This window comes from Macaca mulatta, chromosome 11 (assembly GCF_049350105.2).
Source record: "Macaca mulatta isolate MMU2019108-1 chromosome 11, T2T-MMU8v2.0, whole genome shotgun sequence".
Taxonomy (NCBI): Eukaryota; Metazoa; Chordata; class Mammalia; order Primates; family Cercopithecidae; genus Macaca; species Macaca mulatta.
The window spans coordinates 15083609-15108791 of NC_133416.1; the positions used below are offsets into that span (position 1 = coordinate 15083609).

At 41.8% G+C, this 25183-nt stretch overlaps 1 protein-coding gene across 1 annotated transcript; it reads right to left on the reverse strand.

Annotated features, from left to right (window-relative positions):
* Window positions 1–537: 537 nt before the first annotated feature.
* On the reverse strand, window positions 538–24914 carry GPR19 (G protein-coupled receptor 19). The gene is made up of 2 exons (XM_028829268.2): window positions 24745–24914; window positions 538–1863 (listed from the first exon to the last, which is right to left on the reverse strand). Exon 2 carries the CDS (start codon window positions 1839–1841, stop codon window positions 594–596), a length of 1248 nt encoding a protein of 415 aa, XP_028685101.2. The 5' UTR covers window positions 1842–1863; window positions 24745–24914; the 3' UTR covers window positions 538–593.
* Window positions 24915–25183: the final 269 nt, after the last annotated feature.

Below are 25183 nucleotides of genomic sequence, written 5' to 3' on the forward strand. Positions count from 1 at the left end.
TAAGAATCTTGATTAAAATCCAACCACAGAAGACTTCCCAGCAAGTTCCAATATATGACGTGCTTTCCATAGCAGATCTGGCTAGTGGTTACTTGCAGGAAGGTAACGTGACAACCTATACACTATTAACTCATCATAAATGTTGCCTAGTGAAAGAAATATAAATCTGATAGGTGACATGAGGATTTCATTTGGAACTGAAGCCCATAGTTATAAAACTTCAGTAAGGAGGAGAAAAACAAAACAAAATAAAACTAGATTGAATCATTAATCAAAGACTGTGTGTATGGCTTAGGTTTATGTTTTTGAACCAACAGTAAATAAGTGTTAAGAAAGCATTTCTTTTTTATGCATGTAACTAATATATTAATAGTAAAAGGACCGTTGGCTGTAGCTCAAAGTGAATGCTTTCCCTAAGACATAAAAAGCAAGTAAAATAAAACCCACAAAAACTACAATAAACAAATGAACGCATTTTACAAAATAAAACATTTCCCTTGGAAAGTTGAGGGAAAACAAATATGTAAATAGCTTCTGTTTTTATAATTAAAGCTTTTTAATCTCTGGTGCATAACAATTGAAAGAATGAGAAATTAAACAAAAGTATTTGGTGGATTTGAGTTAATGGGCCAAGCAAGCTTTTTTTCCTTGGCTTCTCTGTCAAATGAGTCATAGATTGAGTCTTTGGTAATAGTTTTGGCCATGGAAGGGATTTCTGAAATGCCAACATAGTTTTTTTTGGCCATCCTTGAACTCGTTGTGATAGTATAGGCATTGCTTCGGTAACATTTCATAGAGGACATGCAAAAAGTCTCTTTCATCCCTCTCCGAAAATTGGCATTATAAATTGAATACAGAGTAGGTTTAGAGGCTGAAGAACTAAAGGATATCCATGTGATAGCTGTGAAAACAAGGGAACTTTTCTTATAGTCTTGTTCATGTGGGTGCCATAGCTGAGCTACATGAAAAGGCAGCCAGGAGAGCAAAAACAACAGATTTAAAATGAGGAACATCTTGATGGTTTTCACTTTTGTCCGAGGGACAATGTTCATTGTCCTCCTCACTGTTCGGCCATCTGTGCCTATTCTCCAAATATATTTTATGACCTTTTGGTAAAATAAAATTATGAGGGCAGATGGAATCACAAAGCCCACCAAGAAGTGGATGACAGTATAGGCAGTGCCTTCCCAAGAGGAAGGGAGGAAATAGTTACAATGACTGTCCCAGTTGGAGCCATAGAAAAAGAGCACAGGGGTCACAAAGGCTGCATCAAAGATCCACGATGCTGCGATCATTTTCTTGGCTTTTTCTCTGGACACCTTGAAGCTCAGAGGATAGACGATGGTGTAGAACCGGTCTATGCAGATGGAGAGGAGAACATAGATCTGGACACCTGGAGTGAGATACTGAAAATATCGCACAATCTTGCACATTGCACTACCAAGTGTCCACCTTCCAGTGGTGAACTGGAGCAGGACGAAAGGCGTGCTGGCAACGCTAATGAGAAGGTCAGCACATGCCATGGAGACCACAAAGTAGTTGGTGGTAGACTGAGTCCTCCTACTCCTGTGGATGACCAAACAAACCAGGGAATTGCCGAAGATAGAAAACAACCACAGAGTCCCAAAGAAGATGCTGGCTGTGGCCACTTCCCCGGGGTTCAGTCCATAGTGCAGATGTGTTTGGTTGCTCATCCAGCTGTGCTCCTCACCTAATTCCATCAGGTACTGGCTTGGCAGCGGTGTGGCTGCTGCAGTGCAGCTGCGGTTTTGGAGTGGTACCAGAAGTGTAGGAATAATCAACTGTGGCTTGCTGTTATCCATTCTGTGAGCAAAAACCATATTCACTTTTTTCCTCTTAATTCTGGATGGGGAAAAGAAGAATGAGGCCTCCTGTTAAAAAGGTGTCATACAGGTTGGTTATGATTATGAAGGCGAATGATCTTATTTGACATTTAGATTGGTTGTCATTTGTCTATGAGTAGGACTTGTGCATTGGCAGGAAAACATAACTACTATCCAGAAAAAGCCTGGCCCCCATTTTGTTTTCATTTTAGGAGCTGTTTCAGCAGATCCCAGCTCAGGCTCTCTCTGGCCTCACCTTCTCTTGAGCCTTAGTCATAATACCAAGCCCCACTCCTACACATATCCTTTTCCCTGTACTCATCAGAGATCCCAGAGGATTAGGGAATCTCAAATCTGGCTCATACTAAGGGTGTTACCACCAACTGAAGATCTGCTGGCATTCTGGGCAAGTATGTGAGAAGTTCCTAATTGTCATGAGGTTGCAAGAGAGGAAAGTTTAGACAGATGAAAACACACAGATTTTGACTATGGAAGTAGCTAACAGCAGTCTGTGAATAGAGACTGGCTAGCTACTGGGAAGGGTGCTGTCCTTACTTAGTGTAGATTTTCCATCATAGAAGGATCATGGTAACACATGGAGCAATCAACACTGCTACATGAGCCAGAAATAGCTCCTAATTTAATGACATGTGAAAATAGGCTGCTTTTTCTAGAAGACACAGTTCATGCACTAATAGCTTGCCACCTACTAGTGACATATATTTTGATGCTATTCTGTTGTTGTTGTTTCACAAAATATTGACTGAAGAACATACAAGATGTCCTCTAAGAAATGGAACCAGGTTACGGGAGACCTTGTGGCAGTCAGGTGATTAAAAACAACAACAACAAAAAATGTAACTGTTAGCTAAGCATAGTGGTGAACACCTATAGTCCCAGCTACTCAGAAGGCTGAGGCAGGAGGATCACTTGGGCCCAGAAGTTTGAATCCAGCCTGGGCAACATAGCAAGACCCTATCTCAAAAAAAAAAAAGTAACTTAAAATTACTAAGCACTTTTTAAAAGCTTACAAAGCTTATAGTTCTTAGATATAAAAGAATATTTTAAAGTTTAGCCTTTATTTTATACTTTTTGTATTATTCAGTGAGAAAAAAAGTCACACTTTTTAAACAGGCAAAAAAGATTAACTAGTTGTGGGCCATTCAATTAAAACTGAAGTGATTTTGCTCACAGATTTTAAAGGTTCAATTTGGTCTGAATCCAGGAAACGAAAAGAGAAATAGTAGCAATGTAATCCATAATAACCATAACAATTATGGTGATTAACATAAGAGATAAGGATAAACATTAATATTTTCAAGAATGTGTCCACTAAAAGTAAAAGCCCATGTGGGGTTACTGCCACCATTTTGCTGAGATTCCATCTGGCCTGTGGCACAGGGGATGTGGCTCCAGCAACAGGCTTTACTAGTGGTCACTAGTTTCTTTCTTGGTGGGCTCCTGTGTCTGCACCTCACAAAGAAACATTTCTCAAGTGACAGCCAGGATTAAATAATAGTTCATAATGAAACGACGATTCTTAATGACTAATTTTTTCTTTTTTTTTTCTTTTTTTTTTTTGAGACAGAGTCTCACTCTGTCCCCTGGGCTGGTGTGCAGTGGCATGATCTCTGCTCAATGCAACCTCCACCTCCCAGGTTCGAGAGATTCTTGTGTCTCAGCCTCTCAAGTAGTTGGGACTACAGGTGTGCGCCACCATGCCTGGCTAATTTTTGTATTTTTAGTAGAGACCGGGTTTCCCCATGTTGGCCAGGCTGGTCTTGAACTTCTGACTTCAAGTGATTTGCCCGCCTCGGCCTCCCAAAGTGCTGGGATTACTGGTGTAGCAACTGCACCCGGCCCTTGTTTTTTCTTTTTCTTTTTTTTTTTTTTGAGGCGGAGTCTCGCTCTGTCGCCCAGGCTGGAGTGCAGTGGCGCCATCTCGGCTCACTGCAAGCTCCGCCTCCCGGGTTCCCGCCATTCTCCTGCTTCAGCCTCCCGAGTAGCTGGGACTACAGGCGCCGCCACCACGCCCGGCTAATTTTTTGTATTTTTAGTAGAGACGGGGTTTCACCGGGTTAGCCAGGATGGTCTCGATCTCCTGACCTCGTGATCCGCCCGTCTTGGCCTCCCAAAGTGCTGGGATTACAGGCTTGAGCCACCGCGGTTGTACTAATTTGTGATAGAGAAAGAAGTGTTACTACATATCATCTTCACCAAAAAGCCACATTCAATACAAGTCTGGTGCTCCAGGCAATATACTCAATGCTGTTCTGTTATCTTTAGGCTTTTTTGTCCATGAGGCAACCTTACTTAAGCAAGCTTAAGTAAGATAATTAAAATTAAAAAAAATTTTTTTAAATGTGTTTTTGCCACACAGAAAGCCAAAATAATTAAACATTCTGATCACTAAAAGATCTTTAAGAATGCTGGGAAAATGATAGCCAATGGTAAGAACAGCAACCATACTTTCCACATAAGAAATCAAGGCCAGGTGTGGTGGCTCTCGCCTGTAATCCCAGCACTTTGGGAGGCTGAGGTGGGCGGATCACAAGGTCAGAAGATCGAGACCAACCTGGCTAACACGTGAAACCCCATCTCTACTAAAAATACAAAAAATTAGCCAGGCGTGGTGGCAGGCGCCTGTAGTCCCAGCTACTCAGGAGGCTGAGGCAGGAGAATCGCTTGAACCCAGGAGATGGAGGTTGCAGTGAGCCAGGATCGCGCCATTGTACTCCAGGCTGGGCAATGGGGTGAGAGGCCATCTCCAAAAAAAAAAAAAAAAAAAATCAGGACATAAGATCTAAAATTAGCATTGTCCTAGAAAATCTGGACTGCATGACCCTTATATATATAAGATTGTAATCATCTTTTCGCCTTCATATGTGTAAAACCTATGAAACTTAAAAAAAAAAAATCTTTTAAGATTTAAAGTTTAAAAATAAACTAAAACAGACAAACAATTTCCCCAGACAGAACACTGTTCTAACTTTTCTGGGATGCCTGTGGCCTGAATAAAACAGGAGTCCACAGGCACTTTTCCTTAATGCTCACACTTGAAAACCTGTGACCTTCCTTCTGTTTCTTTCTTCCTCTAACAACAAAACTCTGTAAATGAAACTCAAGCTCACCGCTTTAACTAAAGCCTGGGGGCGGGAGGCCCATCCATCATTTGCTGCAGCTGCTTTACACCCATGAGTATGTCTGCCCATTTCCCCAGCCCGACCACTGGGAAGCAGAGGATCTCGATGCTCAGAAACAGGACGAGGGAGCCCGAGGAATTTCTGAGTCTAGGTTTCCTCTGCTGGTGGCATGAGTTCTCACTGCACCTAAAATTGCTGCCGTTCTGAATATTCATTCAACAAACCGAGAAACTGGGCTAGGTATAAAGAAAAGAAAGATACGTAGGGCCCATAAAACAAGCAGTGTGCCAAATTATAACTCAATTTGATAATAATTATAATTAACTGCTAAGAACAGAACTATGTACAAGGAGCTAAGTAAGATAAAAACAGGGATGCCTGGGTAAGGGGAAGAAAAGCAAAGGCTTCACAGAAGAGGTGAAGTTTGAGCTGGGAGCTTAGAGGATGAATAGGACTTCTTCAGGAAGACAAGTGAATAAAACATTCCAGGGGAGAGAGAGAGCATGTGGATTTCATTTTGGGGTCATTCTTCTGGGTTGATCTTTTTTGGAGCCCTTTTCCCCTCAGAAACATAGTTTCCTTCAGACCATGCCTCTCAGAGTACATAGTTTCTAAATGCCCTACAATCAAACTGACCTAAATTTTTCCTCTAGTTACAATGAGAGGTTATATTTTCTGCATTCATGGGCAGAAATGCGGTCAGACAGTGGGTAAGAACATTAGCATATCCAGAATGGTTGTGGTACCCTTGTTCATACAGCATCTTGTTAGTCCTTTACTGCAGCATTTTCCGTTTGTTTTGCTCTAACTTAGCCATACAGTACTTTGGAGTCTCCCAGGGAGCTTTAAAACATATTGATGCCTGGGTCCCAGCTTGAGGGATTTTAATTTAATTGCTCTGGAGTACAGCCTGTGTGTTGGATGTTTCAAAGTTCCCCAGGTGATCCTGATGTGTAGCCAAGATTAAGAATATCTGCTTTAGAAATACCTCGATGTTTCTGTCTTCTCCAATAAACTATGGACTCCAGTAGGGAGATGGGGATGCTATTCTTTTTCTCCGTGCTCTACAGCTTCCGCTGAAGTTCTTTACATTAATAATTGCTTATTAGATGTTTACTAAATTGGATCTGTAAGGACAGAGAGCTGAAATAAATGACTCTTACTCTGTGTGCCTCTGCTAGGAGAATTAAATGCAGATAGAAAATCATTATATATTGTCAGGGAGCTGAAACAGTGGGGACCATGGTGATAGCGGAAAACATGACTCCTGATAAAAGCAGGGCAGGTGAAACTGAAGCTACCAGGTCAACTGCTATATGAAACAGATATCTCATCTCAGGGAAAGCGAAGGCAATTTAGGTGTCCTCAGACAGGTTCTTGCTCTTTCCTCCCAGAAAAAAGGTCTGCCATATTATAACTAAATTCAAGGGTCTCAAAGTAAAGTTTCAAAAAGGCCTCCCCTGCTCCATTAATTTGGATAAAAATATATCTTCAAGGGGGTGTTTCTGAAATATAAGATCTGGTTAATTAGTAATTCTCTTCAGAGCTATCCATGTGAAGTAATTTTAGGACAAGAAAGCCTTCTTCACCTCTTTTCTGTTCAACCTATCCCTTCCCAGCCGGGTCTGAGACTACCGTTTGGCATACTCCCTTGGCTGAGGTACTGAAGGCCCTTATTTATCTCTATCTGTATATGATCTAAAAGAGGAATCATTCATTTATCCTATTATCTACTTCTCATCCACGCAGGCTTCAAGATTAATACACGAGTGGGGAAAAAGGTAGATGGGTTGTCATAGTACAGAACTGGGGGCCAGGCATGGTGGCTCACACCTGTAACCCGGGTGGCCGAGGCAGGCGGATCACCTGAGGTCAGGAGTTCAAGACCAGTTTGGCCAACATGGCAAAACCCCGTCTACTAAAAATACATAAATTAGCCAGGCGTGGTAGCACGTGCCTGTAGTCCCAGCTACATGGGAGGCCGAGGCAGGAGAATTGCTTGAACCTGGGAGGCAGAGGTTGCAATGAGCCGAGACCATGCCACTGCACTCCAGCCTGGGCGAGAGTAAGACTCTGCATCTCAATTAAAAAAAAAAAAAAAAAAAGAACTGGGGACTGGTTGGGTGGACCCCTGTAATGATGGGATCCTGGGGCGCCTGGGAGGAGAATGTACCCTATCACTTTGCTTTGTAATTTTTATTTTGCATGTTTGTCTCCCCCATTAGGTTATGAGTTCCTTGAGGATCGGGACTATGTCTTTACTTCTATATCCCTGGGGCATATAGCTATTAAAAAAAAGGTTTAATGAATATATGAATGGGTGGATATGTTAGTAAAAATTATCCAATACTTGAAAATAAGGCAAAAAAGGACATATTGTTTTAAGGTCATACAGGGACATTATTAAATGGACCTCTCCAAGGATTATTTAATTCTCTGGGAGAATGTACCTGTGCTTGACTTTGCTATTTAATATTTAACTAGAGCTCAGACACTGTGAAAATATTTATATGTTAACTTGTAGATTTCTTTCTAGCAGAAAAAAATAACCCCAATGGTTGTGGACTTACTGCCCTCTAGGACATTAGCCAGTTTAGTGTTTACCTAGCAATTTTATGCTGAAATTCTTTTTTAAAAATGCCTATAAAGATGCATTCTTCAAATGCTCTTGGAACCAGCTTTATTATCTCATTGGTTCCTTTGGTATTATGTTAATAAATCTTTAACATATGTTCATCCCATATTTGTATAAGTCATGATTCTAACTTTTTGAAAATCATACTTTGTTGGATGGAATGGATGGATGAATGACTGGAAGCTAAAAAGAGGGAGTGGAGGACCACAGAGAGGAATGGGGCATAGTCGACAAACTTTGCCTCACAATTCTGCATTAACTGTTGGATAGGTTTTTCAGTTAGTTGTTGGGGTATTTCTAGACTTAAAAATACCCTAACAACTAACTTTTTCTCCTCTTGTGATTATAAAGATTCACAAATATTCTCACAAGGTAGAAAGACCATTTTTATTTCTTGAGGTTTGTTTAAAAATTTAATGTCAAACAAGAATTTTTATAATGTTGATGTTTTACATGACTTGGTTGAAAAAAAAACACAATAGAAACATTTTTTGTAGAATGCTAAGTATCTGCTGGACCTATATGGACACATATGGCTATTTACTAATGAGCAGTAAGATTACAGTCATGACAGTAGTTATAGCATTCATACAACCAAGAATTAATACTTGTTTTTGTGCTTACTATGTGCGGCACTTTATATGTGTAACCCTTCAAAGTAGGTAAAATTACTGGCCTTGTTTTACAAATGAAAAAAAAACTGAAGTTCTTCTCCAAAGTCATACAGCTGGAAAGTGGCCACTCCAAAGCCCTTGCTCTTAACTACCACCAGGGTTTCCTGATCAGTGAGACCACGGAGGGCTGAATTCAGAGAGTCAAACTGGATGTACATTGGTAAGTCTTTCTTGACTCTTCATTCAAACAGAGGAATACAAAGTTATTCCCTAGAGCCTATCCACAGATGCATCTGTTGAATATGCTATCTCAGAAATATGTGACATAGTGAACAGTTTTAAAAAATGATCACTTCCACAATGTACCGCACAGAAGCTTAGCATCAAAAGTGCAGCAGACATGCTGGCCTGGAGAAATAACCTTTCTTCAGAAAAAAGAATGTGAGAGTATTGGAATTTCAACATGATGTATAATTAACTGTTGCCTTTTAAACAGAATGAAAGCAGAATTCTAGACTTCAATTTCAGTCGAAGTGAGGAAAAAATTTGATCAATTGTATTATCCCACTAGGAAATTATCTTATAAATTTTCGTTGTTTAAATTCAGGAAATACCATGGTACGGAGATTTTATCTTAAACCTTTCATTGTTGTCCAGGCTTGATTTGCTTACATGTGAAAATGGGGAATGCCTGTAACACTAGTGGGCTGGGACTGGCTTACATAGGGAGCCCTGAGCCAACTGTATATACATTTCTTCCCCACTTCAGGCTCAAAGACATCATGTTGATATCATGAATCAGCCATGGTAGGAGTATGGCAAACACCAAAAATTGAAGTTTTGTTTTCTTTTCCCCCCTCTGCAGAGCCAGTTGTTAAACATTTACCCGCACACCACTTCCAGTAGGGCAGGGCTTTCAGGGCAGCCTGTTCTAAGTCCTGAACTTACACACATTGCTGAACTTAAAAATGGCTCAGGAGGCCACACAAGCTCTTCTGAAGCTTCCTAAGTGGCTCTCTTGCTGTGTGGCCTTGAGATAAGACTCTGGTGTATGTGTGCTTGTGTGTGTTTTATAGAGATGAGGTCTTGCTATGTTGCCCAGGCTGGTCTTGAACTCCTGGGCTCAAGCAGTCCTCCTGCCTTGGCCTCCCAAAGCGCTGAGATTATGGGTGTGAACCACCATGCCCAGCTGAGATAAGACTCTGACATGAACATTAAGTGGCTTATAAAACTACATAAGGCTAGGTAGCCACCAGCATGACTGTGGTGGGGTAACAGGAAAACCAGAGAGGGTGAGACATGTTCTTACAGTGTCGACTCAGATGAGGTTGCTAGATAAAATACAGGATGCCCAGGTAAATGTGAATTTCAGATAAATAACAAATAATTTTTTAGTAAAAGTATGTCCCATGCAATATCTCATGCAACATTTTGCTGATGTCCTATATTTTTATTTGTTAAATCTGGCAAACCTACACCCAGAATGTAATCTTCTGCTAAAAAATCTATGTTTTAAATCTCACACAGTAGGCATACTGCAAAGCAGATATGTATGTAGGCTTTGAAGTCAGTTGCATCCTATTCCTGTCACTCATTCCCTAGCTGGGTGACCTTGGCCAAGTTACCTAACCCTCTTGAGCTCCAATTTTCTTATCTGTAAAATAAGGATAGTCAGTTCCTATCTCATTTGATTATTATAATTAGATGAGAGAATATACACAGAACTTAGATGAGTTAAAACATGTACATATGAGGCCGGGCGCGGTGGCTCAAGCCTGTAATCCCAGCACTTTGGGAGGCCGAGACGGGTGGATCACGAGGTCAGGAGATCGAGACCATCCTGGCTAACACGGTGAAACCCCGGCTCTACTAAAAAATACAAAAAACTAGCCGGGCGAGGTGGCGGGCACCTGTAGTCCCAGCTACTCCGGAGGCTGAGGCAGGAGAATGGCGTGAACCTGGGAGGCGGAGCTTGCAGTGAGCTGAGATCTGGCCACTGCACTCCAGCCTGGGCGACAGAGCGAGACTCCGTCTCAAAAAAAAAAAAAAAAAAAAAAAAACATGTACATATGCCTGATATGAGGAAAGCAACAGGTGTTATTTTTAGATATAGTTCTACAAAACACCTAGCTCTGTGTCTGGCATATAGCAACTGCTTCAAAAATTAATCTTTCAAACCATATGACAAACAAATTTTAGTAACCATATTACACATCACATACTATAGTAATAATACTAACATTGGTCACATAATCAAGGGTAAATGACTTTTGTGAAGGGGCCTGGGTACCTAATCATCATTTACAAGGGGAATTTTTAAGGGGAAAATCGTTGAGGCCCAAATAAATAAACACATTTTCTCCAAGTTGGGGATGATTTTATGTGACACGTTGGCCAGATCAAACTTTTTAAGATTTCCTACATCAAAATACGTAATACAACTGGACTGAATATGCCTTTTCCAAAAGCCCATAGAATCCATTCTGCTTAAATTATTTCCATTAGAGGCTGGGCATAGTGGCTCACGCCTATAATGTCAGCACTTTGGGAGGCCAAGGAGGGCAGATCACCTGAGGTCAGGTGTTCAAGACCAGACAGGCTAACATGGTGAAACCCCATCTCTACTAAAAATACAAAAAAAAAAAACCAATTAGCTGGGTGTGGCAGCTGGCGCCTGTAATCCCAGCTACTAGGGAGACTGAGGCAGGAGAATTGCTTGAACCTGGGAGGCAGAGGTTGCAGTGAGCTGAGATCGCACCACTGCACTCCAACCCAGACAAGAGTGAGACTCCACCTCAAAAAAAAAAAATTATTTCCATTAGATATTTTGAATAACTGCAAAAGAACTTCACACTGCCAATGAAAACAGAGCTTCCACCACCTGAGACTCCTGGTGCCACAAGCTTATAGGCCTGGAATTTTCTCTACTGGTCTTTTTCCTTTCCTCCTCTTATACAATATATATATAAGTATTCCTCCATAATAATCCAGCTCTGTACCTTTCGAACTGTTTCCTAACTGGGATCAAGCAGTTTCTCAAGCTCAGACTGGGTGTATTTTCTTTTTGTTTGGAAACTGGATATGCTTTCATGGTAACATGATTTTTTTTTAAACAGAGCTGTTTTCAAAACAGCTTCTTCTAACTTCATAAAATAGCTTAAAACAACCATGAACATTCCTGGCTCAGAAATTCTGCCTATCTAGATTTAAGGGACTATTACTCTCCTATCACATTTGCCTCTTTCTTTATCCTTCACATGAATTCAAAAATATCACCCTCTCTCACAATTACAGCATCATCCTTTTTAAAGTCAAGATCCCTATTAAAATATAAATGTTTCTTAAAGACTGGTTGTACTTTTTTTTTTCGGTTTTACATTTTATCAGTAGAGTAGTGATCTCTGAGACCCATTCATTCTATCTCTGAAATCTACGATTAGTGAAAATGAGAACAGGGCCGGGCGCGGTGGCTCAAGCCTGTAATCCCAGCACTTTGGGAGGCCGAGACGGGCGGATCACGAGGTCGGGAGATCGAGACCATCTTGGCTAACACGGTGAAACCCTGTCTCTACTAAAAAATACAAAAAATTAGCCGGTCAAGGTGGCGGGCACCTGTAGTCCCAGCTACTCGGGAGGCTGAGGCAGGAGAATGGCGTAAACCCGGGAGGCGGAGCTTGTAGTGAGCCAAGATCCGGCCACTGCACTCCAGCCTGGGCGACAGAGCAAGACTCCGTCTCAAAAAAAAAAAAAGAAAGAAAAGAAAATGAGAACAGAAGAGATGCCAAAAGCAAAAGCCATGAGGACCATCAGTAACTGAGAGAATTAAGATGGGGTGTCATTATGAGAAGGGCTGGGTGAAGGGTGAAAGGTGAAGTTGAAGAAGATAAACTTCACCTCCTTGACAGTTTTGTGAAGGAATGGATAACCGCTGGGTAGATACCCTACCCAAATGAATATAACAGGAAGGAGCCTGAGTTTTACCCCACATGTTGTCCATAGGCTGCAGTCCTCCCCTAATTCTTTGCAAACAATGTTGCATGAAAAAAATGTTAGGTCATGTTGGCCTCTCTTTGGGGGTGATCACCCCCATGGATGTATAAAGAATACTATCTAATATTTCTCTTCCCAACTGCTGCTTAGTAGAATTCCTTGTATACAGCATACAGCTGCAGGTTTAATACTGAATTTCCCCACCTCCCTACATTCACACAAAATCTGTAAGGTAAGATAAAATGTAAAAGAAACAAGTGCAAAAAAATTTCGCCCTGGCCGGGTGTGGTAACTCATGCCTATAATCCCAGCACTTTGGGAGGCCAAGGTGGGTGAATCACTTGAGGTTAGGAGTTTGAGACCAGCCTGACCAACATGGTGAAACCCCACCTCTACTAAAAATACACAAATTAGCCAGACGTGGTGGTGGGTGCCTACAATCCCAATTATTTGGGTGGCTGAGGCAGGAGAATTGCTTGAACCCCGGAGGTAGAGGTTGCAGTGAGCCAAGATTGCACTACTGCACTCCAGCCTGGGTAACAGAAAAGATTCCATCTCAAAAAAAAAAAAAAAAAAAAAAAATTCACCCTAAGAAGTGACCATTTTGTTATGATGGCATATTCAATCATAACATCTATCCATTTTTTTAAAAAATCACTTAGTATGGCCAGAGTTGTGTTCATTGCTGGGGACACAGATGTTATAATAACCAGACAGACCAGATCCCTGTTTTTATGGTGCTTACTTTTAACATGGGAAACAAATAATAAACAGCTAAACAAATAAAAATGTCAGTAATTCAGAAATGATTAGTGCTATGTAGAAAAAGAAAGCAGAATGGGTGACCAAGAATTGGTGGGAAATGGAATGGCAGATGGCTGGTTAGCTGGTTACCCAATGACCATTCCCAACTCCTCCCTCTCCTGCCTTACTTACGAGGCTAAAAAGGTAAGATAATAATTTCCCCACCATCCCTTTCAGCTAGGTGTGGTCACATCAATATAATCGTCTTCTGGCCAGAGACAAGAGAAAGTCTCCCAGCAGGGGGTTGGGAGGTTCTCGGAAAAATGTTTCTTCCTTGGAAAAAGGAAAGAGGTGTGTGGTGAGTATTCTCATGGGCCTGGCTGCCTCTCTGCTTCTTACCACTGTAAACTGCCATATGAAGATGTCAGGGCACTGGGTGGTATCTTCTGAGGTCAGTGGAAGTCCTGAGACTCACCGAGACACAGTGCCCTGACACTGTGGTGCTGCTAGGACACTCACCTCCAGATTTACTAAATACAATCAATGTCTTTATGGCTTAAGCCACTTTGAGTTTTGTTACTCACCTCTGAAAGCATCCTGACTGAAACAGGGTCTGGTTTTAGATGGAGCGGTTAGAGAAAGGTTCTCTAAAGAATCTGCCCCTCATTGGGGCATCTGAAACCCCAATGACAGGAAGCCCGCCATGACATTCAAGCAGAAGAAGTGATGAATGCAAAGACCCTGGTGTAGGAAAGAGCTTGTTAGGTGGCTGTAGCATATCAATGCCGAAGAAAATGATACCTGATATAACCGGAAAGGTGGGCAAGGGTAGGATTACACAGGGCATTGTAGGGCATGGTTTTATTATATTGAAACAAAATCCATCGCAGGTTTCAGGCAAAGGAGTGAAATGAGTATGACATTTTTTTAACCCCCTCACTCAGATTTATGTTTTAAAAATACAACTTTAGTTGCTGTGTAGGTGGCCAAGAGTAGAAGCAGGGAGAATGGTTAACAGGCTATTTATTACACCCAGCACTTTGGGAGGCCGAGGCAGGTGGATCACTTGAGGTCAGGAGTTTGAGACCAGCCTGGGCAACATGGCAAAATCCTGTCTCTACTAAATATATAAAACTTAGCCCGACATGGTGGTGGGCACCTGTAATCCCAGTTACTTGAAAGGCTGAGGCAGGAGAATTGCTTGAACCCAGGAGGTGGAGGTTGCAGTGAGCTGAGATCGTACCTCTGCACTCCAGCCTCGGCGACAGCTAGACTTTGTCTCAAAAAAAAAAAAAAAAAAAAAAAAAAAGTCTATTACAGCCTGGGAAACATAGTCAGACCCTATCTCTACCAAAACCTAAATAAATAAATAAATAAATAAAAATTAGCTGGATATGGTGGGAGGCTCCCAGCTACTTGGGAGGCTGAGGCAGCAGAACTGCCTGAGCCTAGGAGGTTGAGGCTGCAGTAAGCGAGGATCACACCACTGCACTCCAGCCTGGGTGACAGAGCGAGACTCTGTCTCTAAATAAATAAGATGCTATTACAATAATCTAAGTAAGTGATGATGGTGGCTTAGACCAGGGTGGTGGCAGTGTAGGTGGAGAAAAGTAGATGAACATTGAAAGTATTATGGAGACAGAAACAAGATTAGTTGATGTGTGATGGGGTTAGGGGATGGGGATGACTTCTAGTTTTGAGAGCCTGAGAGCAAGAGAGAAAAAGTTTAGGGAGCTTGAAATCAATAATACCGTTTTAGATAAGTTAAATTCCCACTAGATATCCATGTAGAGATATCAGCTGGCTACTGAATATGTACGTTTGGAAAAATGTCTTTTGAAAATCTGTGCCCATTTGAATCAATTCATTCATCACTCCATAAATATACACTAAGATCATACTATGCTCCAGAATGTGCTGTGTTAATAATTAGATACACAATGGTAAACAAAACTGTATCCCTACCTTCATGAAGACCATAGTGTAATTAGTTGTAGAGGGGTGGAGAGTAGTAAACAGCTAAGAAGAAATGAATGTATTAAGTTGTAGTAAGTCCAATGAAAGAGTAGGCTCCTATAAGAGAGCATGGTAAGGACCCTCCCCTGGGCTGGGGTCGGGGAGGCAATGGAAGCAGCAGCAGAGATGATGAAGAATGGCTCATCTAAGGTAGACTCGCCAGGACCCCTGCTGCTGACAGATGACAAGAGAGTCTAGCCAACTGCCGCCTTGGGTCCCAGTCACTTTCCAGGTCCTTAACAATGTTCTAGGCTCCTTGAGGCCTGGACTTAGGACTGTTGTGATGGTGTGTTGTCCTGGACGCAATTCAGAGGTTTTTTTGTAGACAAAAACACCTAAATTATCACATGGGGAGCAGGTTAGAGAGAAAGAGGGATAAGTAGAGCTGAGAGGAACAAAGCATCCCCATAGATTTTGTTCTGTGTGAGAACCAAAGGACCTAGGAAGAGGAAGAGAGAGTCTCAGTAATGTTTGCCACTGATGTTCCCATCAGCCTGGTAGGATAGAGCCTTGCCATTATTTAAAGGAAATAATACGAGTAGTAGGCAGAATGGTTCCCCAAAGATATCCATGCCCTAATCCCTGGAACCTGTGAATTTGTTATGTTATACAGCAAAAGGAATTCTGCGTAATAATTAAGGTTATGAACCTTAAAGTGGGGAGATTATCCTGGATTATCCAGGTAGGCCCAACATGAGCCCTTAAATACAGAGAACTTTCTCTGGCAGCAGCAGGAGAAGTCAGAGAGAGACTCCAAGCATGAGAAAGAATTGACATGCTATTGCAGGCTCTGAGATGCAGGGGCCCACATAGAGGGACCAGGATGAGGCGTCTAGGAGGTATGATGGCTCCCACCTGACAGCCATCAAGGAAATAGGATCTTGATGAAGCCGCTAGGCGGTATGATGGCTCCCACCTGATAGCCATCAAGGAAATAGGATCTTAGTCTTACAACCACAAGGCACTGGATTCTACCAACAACCCAACTCAGCCTGGGAGGGCAGTCAACCTCAGAGCCTCCAAAAAGGATCACAGTCCTGCTAAGATTTTGATTTTAGCCCTGGGAGACTCTAAGCAGAGAACTCAGCCAAACCCACCCAGACTTCTGACCTACAGAATCGGGAGATAATAAACAGTGTTATCTTAAGCCACTAAATTTGTGTTAACTTGTTACAGCAGCAATAAAAACTAATTCAATATAGCATTTCTTACATAATTGAATGTGAGTACTAAAATTCATACCATTCTATCACCTTCTACCCTACTAGCATCTGAAATATTAGAAAACCAAAAATCTTAAAGTGCTTTCTACCTCACCTTACACCGGTCTTATTTTTATTTCAGCATAAGGACCTTAAGTACATCAATCTCCCTGAACCTGTTTCCATATCTACAATATGCATGAGTTGGCCTAGTGATTTCTAAGGTCATTTCAGCTCGATGAGCAAAAAGTGACAGGTGGACATTGTTATCTGAGATGAGCTCATTTAATTTATAACCGACCACTTTCATCTGGCAGAGAGCTTGTACTGAGAGTGCATTTTGATGGGAGGAGAGGGAAGTTGTTTAGGGCTGCCGGGGCCCAGCACTGAGAGTTTTTGATATCAAAGATCAGTAGCATGGGTCTCCAAAGGAAAGACGAATTTTCCCTAGGGTCCAGCCCAGCCTTCACAGTAACTATCCTAGATGTGTCAACAACTTCTTACTGAAGATTCCTTGCAAGAAGTGGTCTGGTCAAAGAGGACCTGCCACCTGTGTTTGCTTTCCATTCTATCTAATACCAAGCCTCTCAGGGAAAAGAAACATTTCTAGAACCCCTGAGAGTCCTTGGTCAGTTTTCTACACCATTCTTCCCAGTATGAGGTCTTTCAAATTCTGAAGAAAACAATTTGACCAAGGAATTTGCACCTCACTAAATTCAATTTATTACAATAAACATGTTTTGAACACCTGCTGTGTGCTCGTTGAGTTAGAGGGAACCAGTTGTTTTGGAGGTGAATGTTTGGTTTCATTTCTAAGTTCTGACTTCAGTATCAAGAGGCAAAGACTAGACTTATTAAAGTCAAAGCAAAGAACAATGAAGTAGTTGAGATTTACAGTTATTTGAAAAGGTGAAGGACTTGTTAAGAAGCGAGTATCAGCACTGAGCAGGAAGTTACTAAGCATTGTTTCTCAGGAGCATTCACCTTCTGTCTCACATCTTATTCATATCAACATTCCGGGTAAATTTTGATCTGTACCACTGTCCTCAGTCAGGGTTTTCTAGAAAGCAACCTTCAAGTTTATAAAGCAGATGTTTTTGTGTTTTTGGTTTTTTTTTTTGAGACAGAGTCTCATTCTATCTCCCAGGCTGGAGTGCAGTAGTGCGATCTTGGCTCACTGCAACCTCTGCCTCCTGGGTTGAAGCGATTCTCGTGCCTCAGTCTCCCGAATAACTGGGATTACAGGCATGTGCACCACGTGCAGCTAATTTTTGTATTTTTAGTAGACATGGAAAATGAAAAATGAAAGTCTTCCACTTATATTTGTGTATTTGCTCTATTATTTGAGAATTTTCAATTCTGCGTTGCACCATGTTGGCCAGGTTGGTCTTGAACTCCTGGCCTCAAGAGATCCACCCGCCTTGGCCACCCAAAGTGCTGGGATTACAGGCGTAAACCACTGCGCCTGGCTGCAGATGTTAAATTTAATATCGCATTAACATGTATTTTTTCATGGACAAATTATGTGACTATATGAAAACATGGCTGAACATGTATTTTCATATATTTCACATGGATAATATATACAGTGCCATCTGTTTTTAGACAGTTTATAAATGGTCATTTCTCAGTGCTTCTTAATTCAATTCTCTCTGCATATCAGTAATGGTTGATTCAAATCACCTATGCTGGCTAGGCGGGGTGGCTTACACCTGTAATCCCAGCACTTTGGGAGGCCGAGGCAAGTGGATCACCTGAGGTCAGGAATTCGAGACCAGCCTGACCAACATGGTGAACCCTGTCTCTACTAAAAATACAAAAATTAGCTGGGCGTGGTGGTGGGCGCCTGTAATCCTAACTACTTAGGAGGCTGAGGCAGGAGAATTGCTTGAAGCTGGGAGGTGGAGGTTGCAGTGAGCCAAGATCGCACCAATGCACTTCACCCTGGGTGACAAAGCGAGACTCCATCTCAAAAAAAAAAAAAAAATCACTTATGAAGCAATTTTCAATCTTTCTTCTTCAGAGCACATGACAAATGTGTTCATATGTGTGATATACCCCCATATATCCAGAATTATGTGCAATTCTAGGAGCTCGACCTGTAATTCCAACCCTTTAATCTCCATCTAAGAAATCATACTGAAAAAAACATTGTTATGTATATATCCTGAAATTTATTGGAATTAATTAAAAAAATAAACCAATGATTATTTATTAGTAAGCAGTTATTTGCAACATGCTCTGTTTGAGACACAGCAATATATTTTGACACCTTTGTTGACATACACTGTCCTGATAGGCCACAAGTGTACACATGAAATCTAAATTCTTGAAGGCTAAGGTGCTTGGCACAGAGAACCAGAGAGAAAAGTGCAGTTATTCTCTTTCCTGGGCAACTGTGAGCTTGTAACTAGTTCTCCGAGTCTACTAATAAGCATTTAATAAGAATCTACTAATCTACTACTTTTCTTGATCCATAAAGCCACTGCCATTCCAGCAAAGTTTCATGGCCTGCACCCAAATTTGAAGATTTATTTCTCTCTTTGGATATAGAACAAAATGACTTTATGTGCATTTTATTTCACTTTATTGGGTTGGTGCAAAAATAATTGCAGTTTTTCTAATGAAAAGTAATGGCAAAAACTGCAATTACTTTTACACCAACCTAATATTTTATTTTGAGACAGAGTTGCACCCTGTTACCCAGGCTGGAGTGCAGTGGTGTCATCTCAACTCACTATAGCCCCTGCCACCTGGGTTGGAGAGATTCTTGTGCATCAGCCTCCTGAGTAACTGGAATTACAGGCGCATGCCACCATGCCCAGCTAACTTTTGTATTTTTTGTAGAGATGGGGTTTCACCATGTTGCCCTGGCTGCTCTCAAACTCCTGACCTGGAGTGATCTGCCCACCTCGGCCTCCCAAACTACTGGGATTATAGGCAGAAGCCACCGCGTCTGGCTCTTTATGTGCATTTTAAATATGAAGAGGCTATACAGTATAGTGGCTGAGAGCACAGGTTCTAGACTAGTGGTTCTCCATCAGAGATAATTCTGCCTCATAGTGAACATTTGGAAATGTCTAGAGACATTTTTGGTTGTCATATCTGGGAGAGGGAAGTGTTACTGACACCCGGTAGGTAGAAGCCACGGATGCTGCTAAACATTCTACAATGGGTTGGGCACAGTGGCTCATGCTTGTAATCCCAGCACTTTGGGATTTTGGGAGGCTGGGGTGGGAGGATCACTTGAGGCCAGAAGTTTAAGACAAGCCTGGGCAACATAGTGAGTCCCTGTCTCTATCAAAAAAAAAAAAAAATAGCTGGGCATAGTGGTGCATGCTTACAGTTCCAGCTCCGTGGAAGGTTGAGGTGGGACCATCATAGACCTAAAGGGAAAAAACTAACACGCAGAAGACAGGGCATGTTGGGCCCTAGGAGTTTGAGCCTAGGAGCTTTAGGCTGCAGTGAGCCACGATTGTACCACTGCACTCAAGACTGGGTGACAGAGTGAAACCTTGTCTCTGGAAAACAAACAAACCCAAAACACTACAATGACAAGGACAGTCCCCGACCCCCACCATGACAAAGAATTATCTGGCCCCAAATGCCAACAGTGCTAAGGTTGAGAAAGCCTGGTCTAGAGTCAGCCTGCCTGGGGTTCAAGTCACTTATAATCTGTATAGCTGTTGGTAAATTATTTTACATGTTTGTGCTTATTGAGTGTCTTCAACAATAAAATTAGAATAAATAAGGCCGGACATGGTGGCTCACGCCTGTAATCCCAGCACTTTGGGAGGCCAAGGCAGGTGGATCACAAGGTCAGGAGATCGAGACCATCCTGGATAACACAGTAAAACCCCATCTCTACTAAAAATACAAAAAATTAGCTGGGCGTGGTGGCGGGCACCTGAAGTCCCAGCTACTTGGGAGGCTGAGGCAGGAGAATGGTGTGAACCTGGGAGGCAGAGCTTGCAGTGAGCTGAGATAGTGCCACTGCACTCCAGCCTGGGCGACAGAACATGACTCTGTCTCAAAAAAAATAATAATAAATAAAAAAATAAAATTAGAATAAATAATAACAATATTCATTTTATTGATTTTTTATGATAATAAAATAAATTACACAAGAAAGGAGCTAAGGACAATGTCTGGAACAAAGCAAGTGCTCAATAAATGTTTGCTTTTGTTATCATTATATGCATTGAAAAAAAATTGAGAATACACCAAAATTTTAACAGTGATTGTTTCTAGGTGGCAAGATCATGACTGATTTTTATTGTCATTATCTTTTTATACTGCTTTATATTTTCCAAATTTTCTAGAATGATATTTGTATTAATCTAATATCCAAAAACATGTTTTAAAAGAATGCAGACAAAAGAACTTTACTTGCGATATAGTAAAAAAAGCACAGAATTTAAAAAGACCTAGATTCAGATCCTGACTCTACCTGCCGTCTGTGGACATTGAACAGGTAAGTTAATCTCTTTGAGCTTCAGTTTCCTCAGCGAAAATTGGGGCTAATAATGCATATCATAGAGAGTTGCTATGAGAATTAAACATGACAGACATGCAGTGTCTGGAAGAGTATACTGAATGAAAGGCTCCAGGAGATGACTGCTTTAAAGGTTTGGTCAAGGGAAAATGACTCTACAAACAGGGAAATATATTAATGATGGTAACTCCCCTTTTGCCTTTTATTTTTTGGTTTTTGAGATAGGGTCTTGCTTTGTCACCCAGGTTGGAGTGCAGTGGAGCGATCACCGCTCACTGCACCCTCAACCTCCCAGGCCCATGCAATCTTCCCACCTCAGCTTCCTGAGGAGCTGGGACCACAGGTGCGTGCCTCCACACCCAGCTATTTTTGTAGATCTCCCTGTTTTTTTGTTTTGTTTTGTTTTGTTTTTGTTTTTGAGACGGAGTCTTGCTCTGTCACCCAGGCTGGAGTGCAGTGGCACAATCTCAGCTCACTGCAACCTCCACCTCCCGGGTTCAAGCAATTCTCCTGCCTCAGCCTCCCGAGTAGCTGGGATTACAGGCACCTGCCACCATGCCCAGCTAATTTTTGTATTTTTAGTAGAGATGGGGTTTCAGCATGTTGGCCAGGATGGCCTAGAACTCCTGACCTTAAGTGTTCTGCCCGCCTCGGCCTCCCAAACTGCTGGTATTACAGGCATGAGCAACCATGTCTGGCCTAAGGTCTCCCTATGTTTAGGCTGGTCTCAAATTCCTGGGCTCAAGCAATCCTCCCGCCTTAGCCTCCCAAAGTACTGGGATTACAGGCATGAGTCATGGCACTCAGCCTCCCTTTTCCTTTTTAAACCATCCTCTCAGAGATCACAACTCCCATGTCATCCAATTTTTTGCCTTGGCTGATAGAGAAGAAACTGTGTCCACACTCTGGTCCTTCGCTCTCCTCTCCCCTCCCTATATACACCCTAGGAACGGATTTGATCATTCCCCTGGCAGGCCCTGACTCATTTGGCAGGGTTTACTTGCAGGCAAGCTGTTGTGTCTGAAAGGCAGGACTCAGGTATCACTTTCTCATATTCTTCACCCATGCTCATTGTCCCTCTTCTTATTTCTGCTTTCACCCTTCACCTCTAGGTTGAAATCATACTTGGCAAGGCCTCTCCTCTAGGGGAAGCCTCTCCACTTTCTCTCCCTCTGTTCTATCCTCCCATTTAGCTGGTTGAGTAGGTTGCCCCCTTTTAGATTCCAGAAGGATGCGTAGGAAGCGCAGCTAGGCTTCCAGATCCATGCCTCATGTGTGTGCTAGCCCTGCTTATCTGAGAAGCCCTGCATGTGTGGGGGCATGTAGCACTTGCCAGCTGGTTTGTGCTTCCATCAGGGCTGTTGTCTCTTTTGTGCAGCTTGCTCAGCAGGTAATGCTTGAGGTGAGCAGCATGAGCTGTAGAATTCAAGGACCCACACCTTATCCATAACCCCTTAATGATTTAATTAGATGGAAAAATCATGGGTTATATTTGTGTATATTATCAGGAGGGTGACTATTTTAAGCCTTACTATCTTGCTAACTTGAATTTAAATCCTGACCAAGCTTTCAAAATGCCCCAGGACAATCTTCTTCATTCAGAACAATCTTCTTCAGTCATGCCATGGTTTGGGAAAGGCAGTCTGATCCTAACCCACACTGACCCTCAAGATCCCAGAGTTCCCTAGGAAAGAGTCCTGCAGTCCTGTGAGCTTTCTATACAGAGTTCTAAGCACTGGGAGCCAGACTGAATTAGGAGAGAATTGCCTGGGGCAGGAGTTGACTTCTCAAGACATTCACTCTCAAACTGAGTTGAACTGTTTCAACACTTGGAGATGGGACCACGCAAAGCATCAGAGGAAAATAAGACTGTTGGGGTGCTTCCATCTAGATATGAATAAAAATATCAGCAGAACTTCATTCTAAATGTAAATAAAAATGTCAGGGGGAATGGTGATCTCCAGGAAATAATTTATGTATACTTTCTAAACTCTAATTTGCTGCTGCTCCAGGGGCAGTCTAACTATATAAACTTCAGGCATAATTTTGACTGTTACCAAGTTCTTACTACACATGTGTCTCCTCACTGTCCTCCCTATAAATACATGCAAAATGAAACAGGCATGGACTCCCAAATTGGCACCAGCAGAATACTGTCATTGTTTTGAGTCTTCTCAGACTTCATTCACAAGAGTATATTGAGAGCTCACCATAAATCAGGCCTAGTGATTAAGTGCTAGAAATCCAAAGAGGAAAGGATACCGTCCCTCAAGAAGCTCACTCATGTGACTATAATAGCATAAAAGTGTTACTGGTCCCAGGGAAACGTAGATTTCAGCAGGGATCAAAGGCTTAAGCTAAAAGACTAAAGTTCAATATTGTGGAGGACACAATTACTTTTTAAAGTACTGCGCAATGAAACCCTGAAGGGAACTAGTAACTTTTTAGTTTTTCCATAGCTTATAGGAATCAGATCAGTCATCTTTTATTATCAAAGGCCAGAAGGAAATCCACACAGATCAAAAACGGAAATCTTTATATCTCAGAAATTTCTAGCAGTTAAAAAAAGTTATTAGCAAACCCCTCTTTTACCCTTAAAAACCTAAAATAATTTGCAAAAGAAACCTATTCCCTTATTTTAAGGTATAATATCATTGTAAAACAATAAATCTAGTCAGTTTGATATTACAGTTTATATACATAGTTTTAGAAGTTTTTAATCTATTTATTTTATTTTGAGAACTAGGTAGGTGCTTTTAAAGACAACATGCTTAGGTTGGCCTTGCTGGGTTCTGAGGATGGAAGAGTGTTTCTAGGTTCGATTTTTTAAAAAACCCATGACATAATTCTAGATTTCTTTTTCTTTAGACATCAATTGGTCACCATAGTAACATAGCATTTTACTACAGAGATCTATACAGCACAAGGGAAACAGAACAGCAATTACTTACTGGGTTACTTGGGGGTACAGAATGTGACCACAGGGATAATTTAAGATTAAATATAGATTTCTCTGGGGATCTGTTTTAGCAAAGCAAGCTGATTCAATCTTCTAGTAGCATCAGTTGAACGAAATTTGAAGCCAAATTGACTGCTGACATCGTTTGAAATAATATGAGGAGGCAAGCAGCATAGCTCAGTGGTTAAGAGCATGGGCTTTGGGGTCAAGCTTCATAGGTCCAAGTTCTATTTCTACTATTTGCTAGCTGTGTGACCTTGGGAAAGTTCCCTAACTTCTCTGTGCCTCTGTTTCTTCATCTCTAAAATGTGGGTAATAAAACCTTCCTCAAAGGGTTTTTATAAGGATTCAATGACTGTTTGTGCTTAGAAGAGTGCCTTGCACATCAGCAAGAACTTTCTTAAGTATTTGTTAAATAAAGACATACTAAAATTTAAAGGGGCTCATCTCTTTGTGCTGAAAATAGTCAAAGACATGAAAATTTGAGTTCATGGCTGATTATTTTAGCCTGTAACTTTGATAGATTCCTTTGAGAACTTCCCCAGGGTCTTGTGGCTAGCAATTCTACAAGATGTGAAATTCTGTGGCAGTCTACTGTCCTAAATCAGAGCTGGGAACAATCACAAGCAGCCCTGGTACCAGGAACATCAGAAGGAAGATGATCGCACAGCACAAAGGAACAGCATGCCTGCCCACTTTGGCTCCCCAAGCCACTGCCAATAACCTCTGGGCAAAGCATAAGCAGCTGAAAAGGGATGAAACACGCTTTTATTGCAGTGATGCTGAAACCTAGTTGGTTTCGGTAATTTTTTCCCCCTCTTTCCAGGATTCAAGGGGAAAAAATCCTTTTCATCAATGAGTGCTTTGTTTCATTAATTATCACCATACACAATTTCCATTCAATTTTTCAACAGGCACATACTCTGACAAATTTTCATTTTACAGAACTACCTAGGCATCTTTTCTGGACTGGTAACAAACCTAAAGCCTCTAACCAGCATCTAAGGCAGGACAAAATCTCCAAATTGCCTGGAAAAAAATAAGGCATTATGTCCTCTGAGCCAAATTTCAGTCGCAATACCAAGGGATTCCTGTCACATACCTTCATCCGGACTTGATTTCAGAGACGTTCTCCTTAGATCTTCTTGGTCAGGAATAGCCCTTGCATACGAGTTTGGAGAAAGGCATAAACCACCAGGAAAGCCTGGAAACACATTCATTTCTGTCCTCTGCCTTCCCCTTGGCTCACAGCCTGCTTCCTGTTAGGGAGACAAGATGACGCTGTGCAGGGTAGACTGTTAAACCATCTTCCCGCCCCCAGCCCCACTCTCTTGTTGCCCCTCCTTTCTCCTTTCCAAGGCTCTGGAATGTGTCACATGGGAAATGGATCATGTGGCTAAAGGGGAGAATGTGGCCATCTTCTCCCTCCCTTCCCCCACTTTTCCTTTCAGGAGCAAAGCAGCAGAAATCTCTGCCCTGATTGGCTCAGACCAAAAATCTCCATATGAAAAGGGGAAGATTCAATCACCCAAACCTCCTTC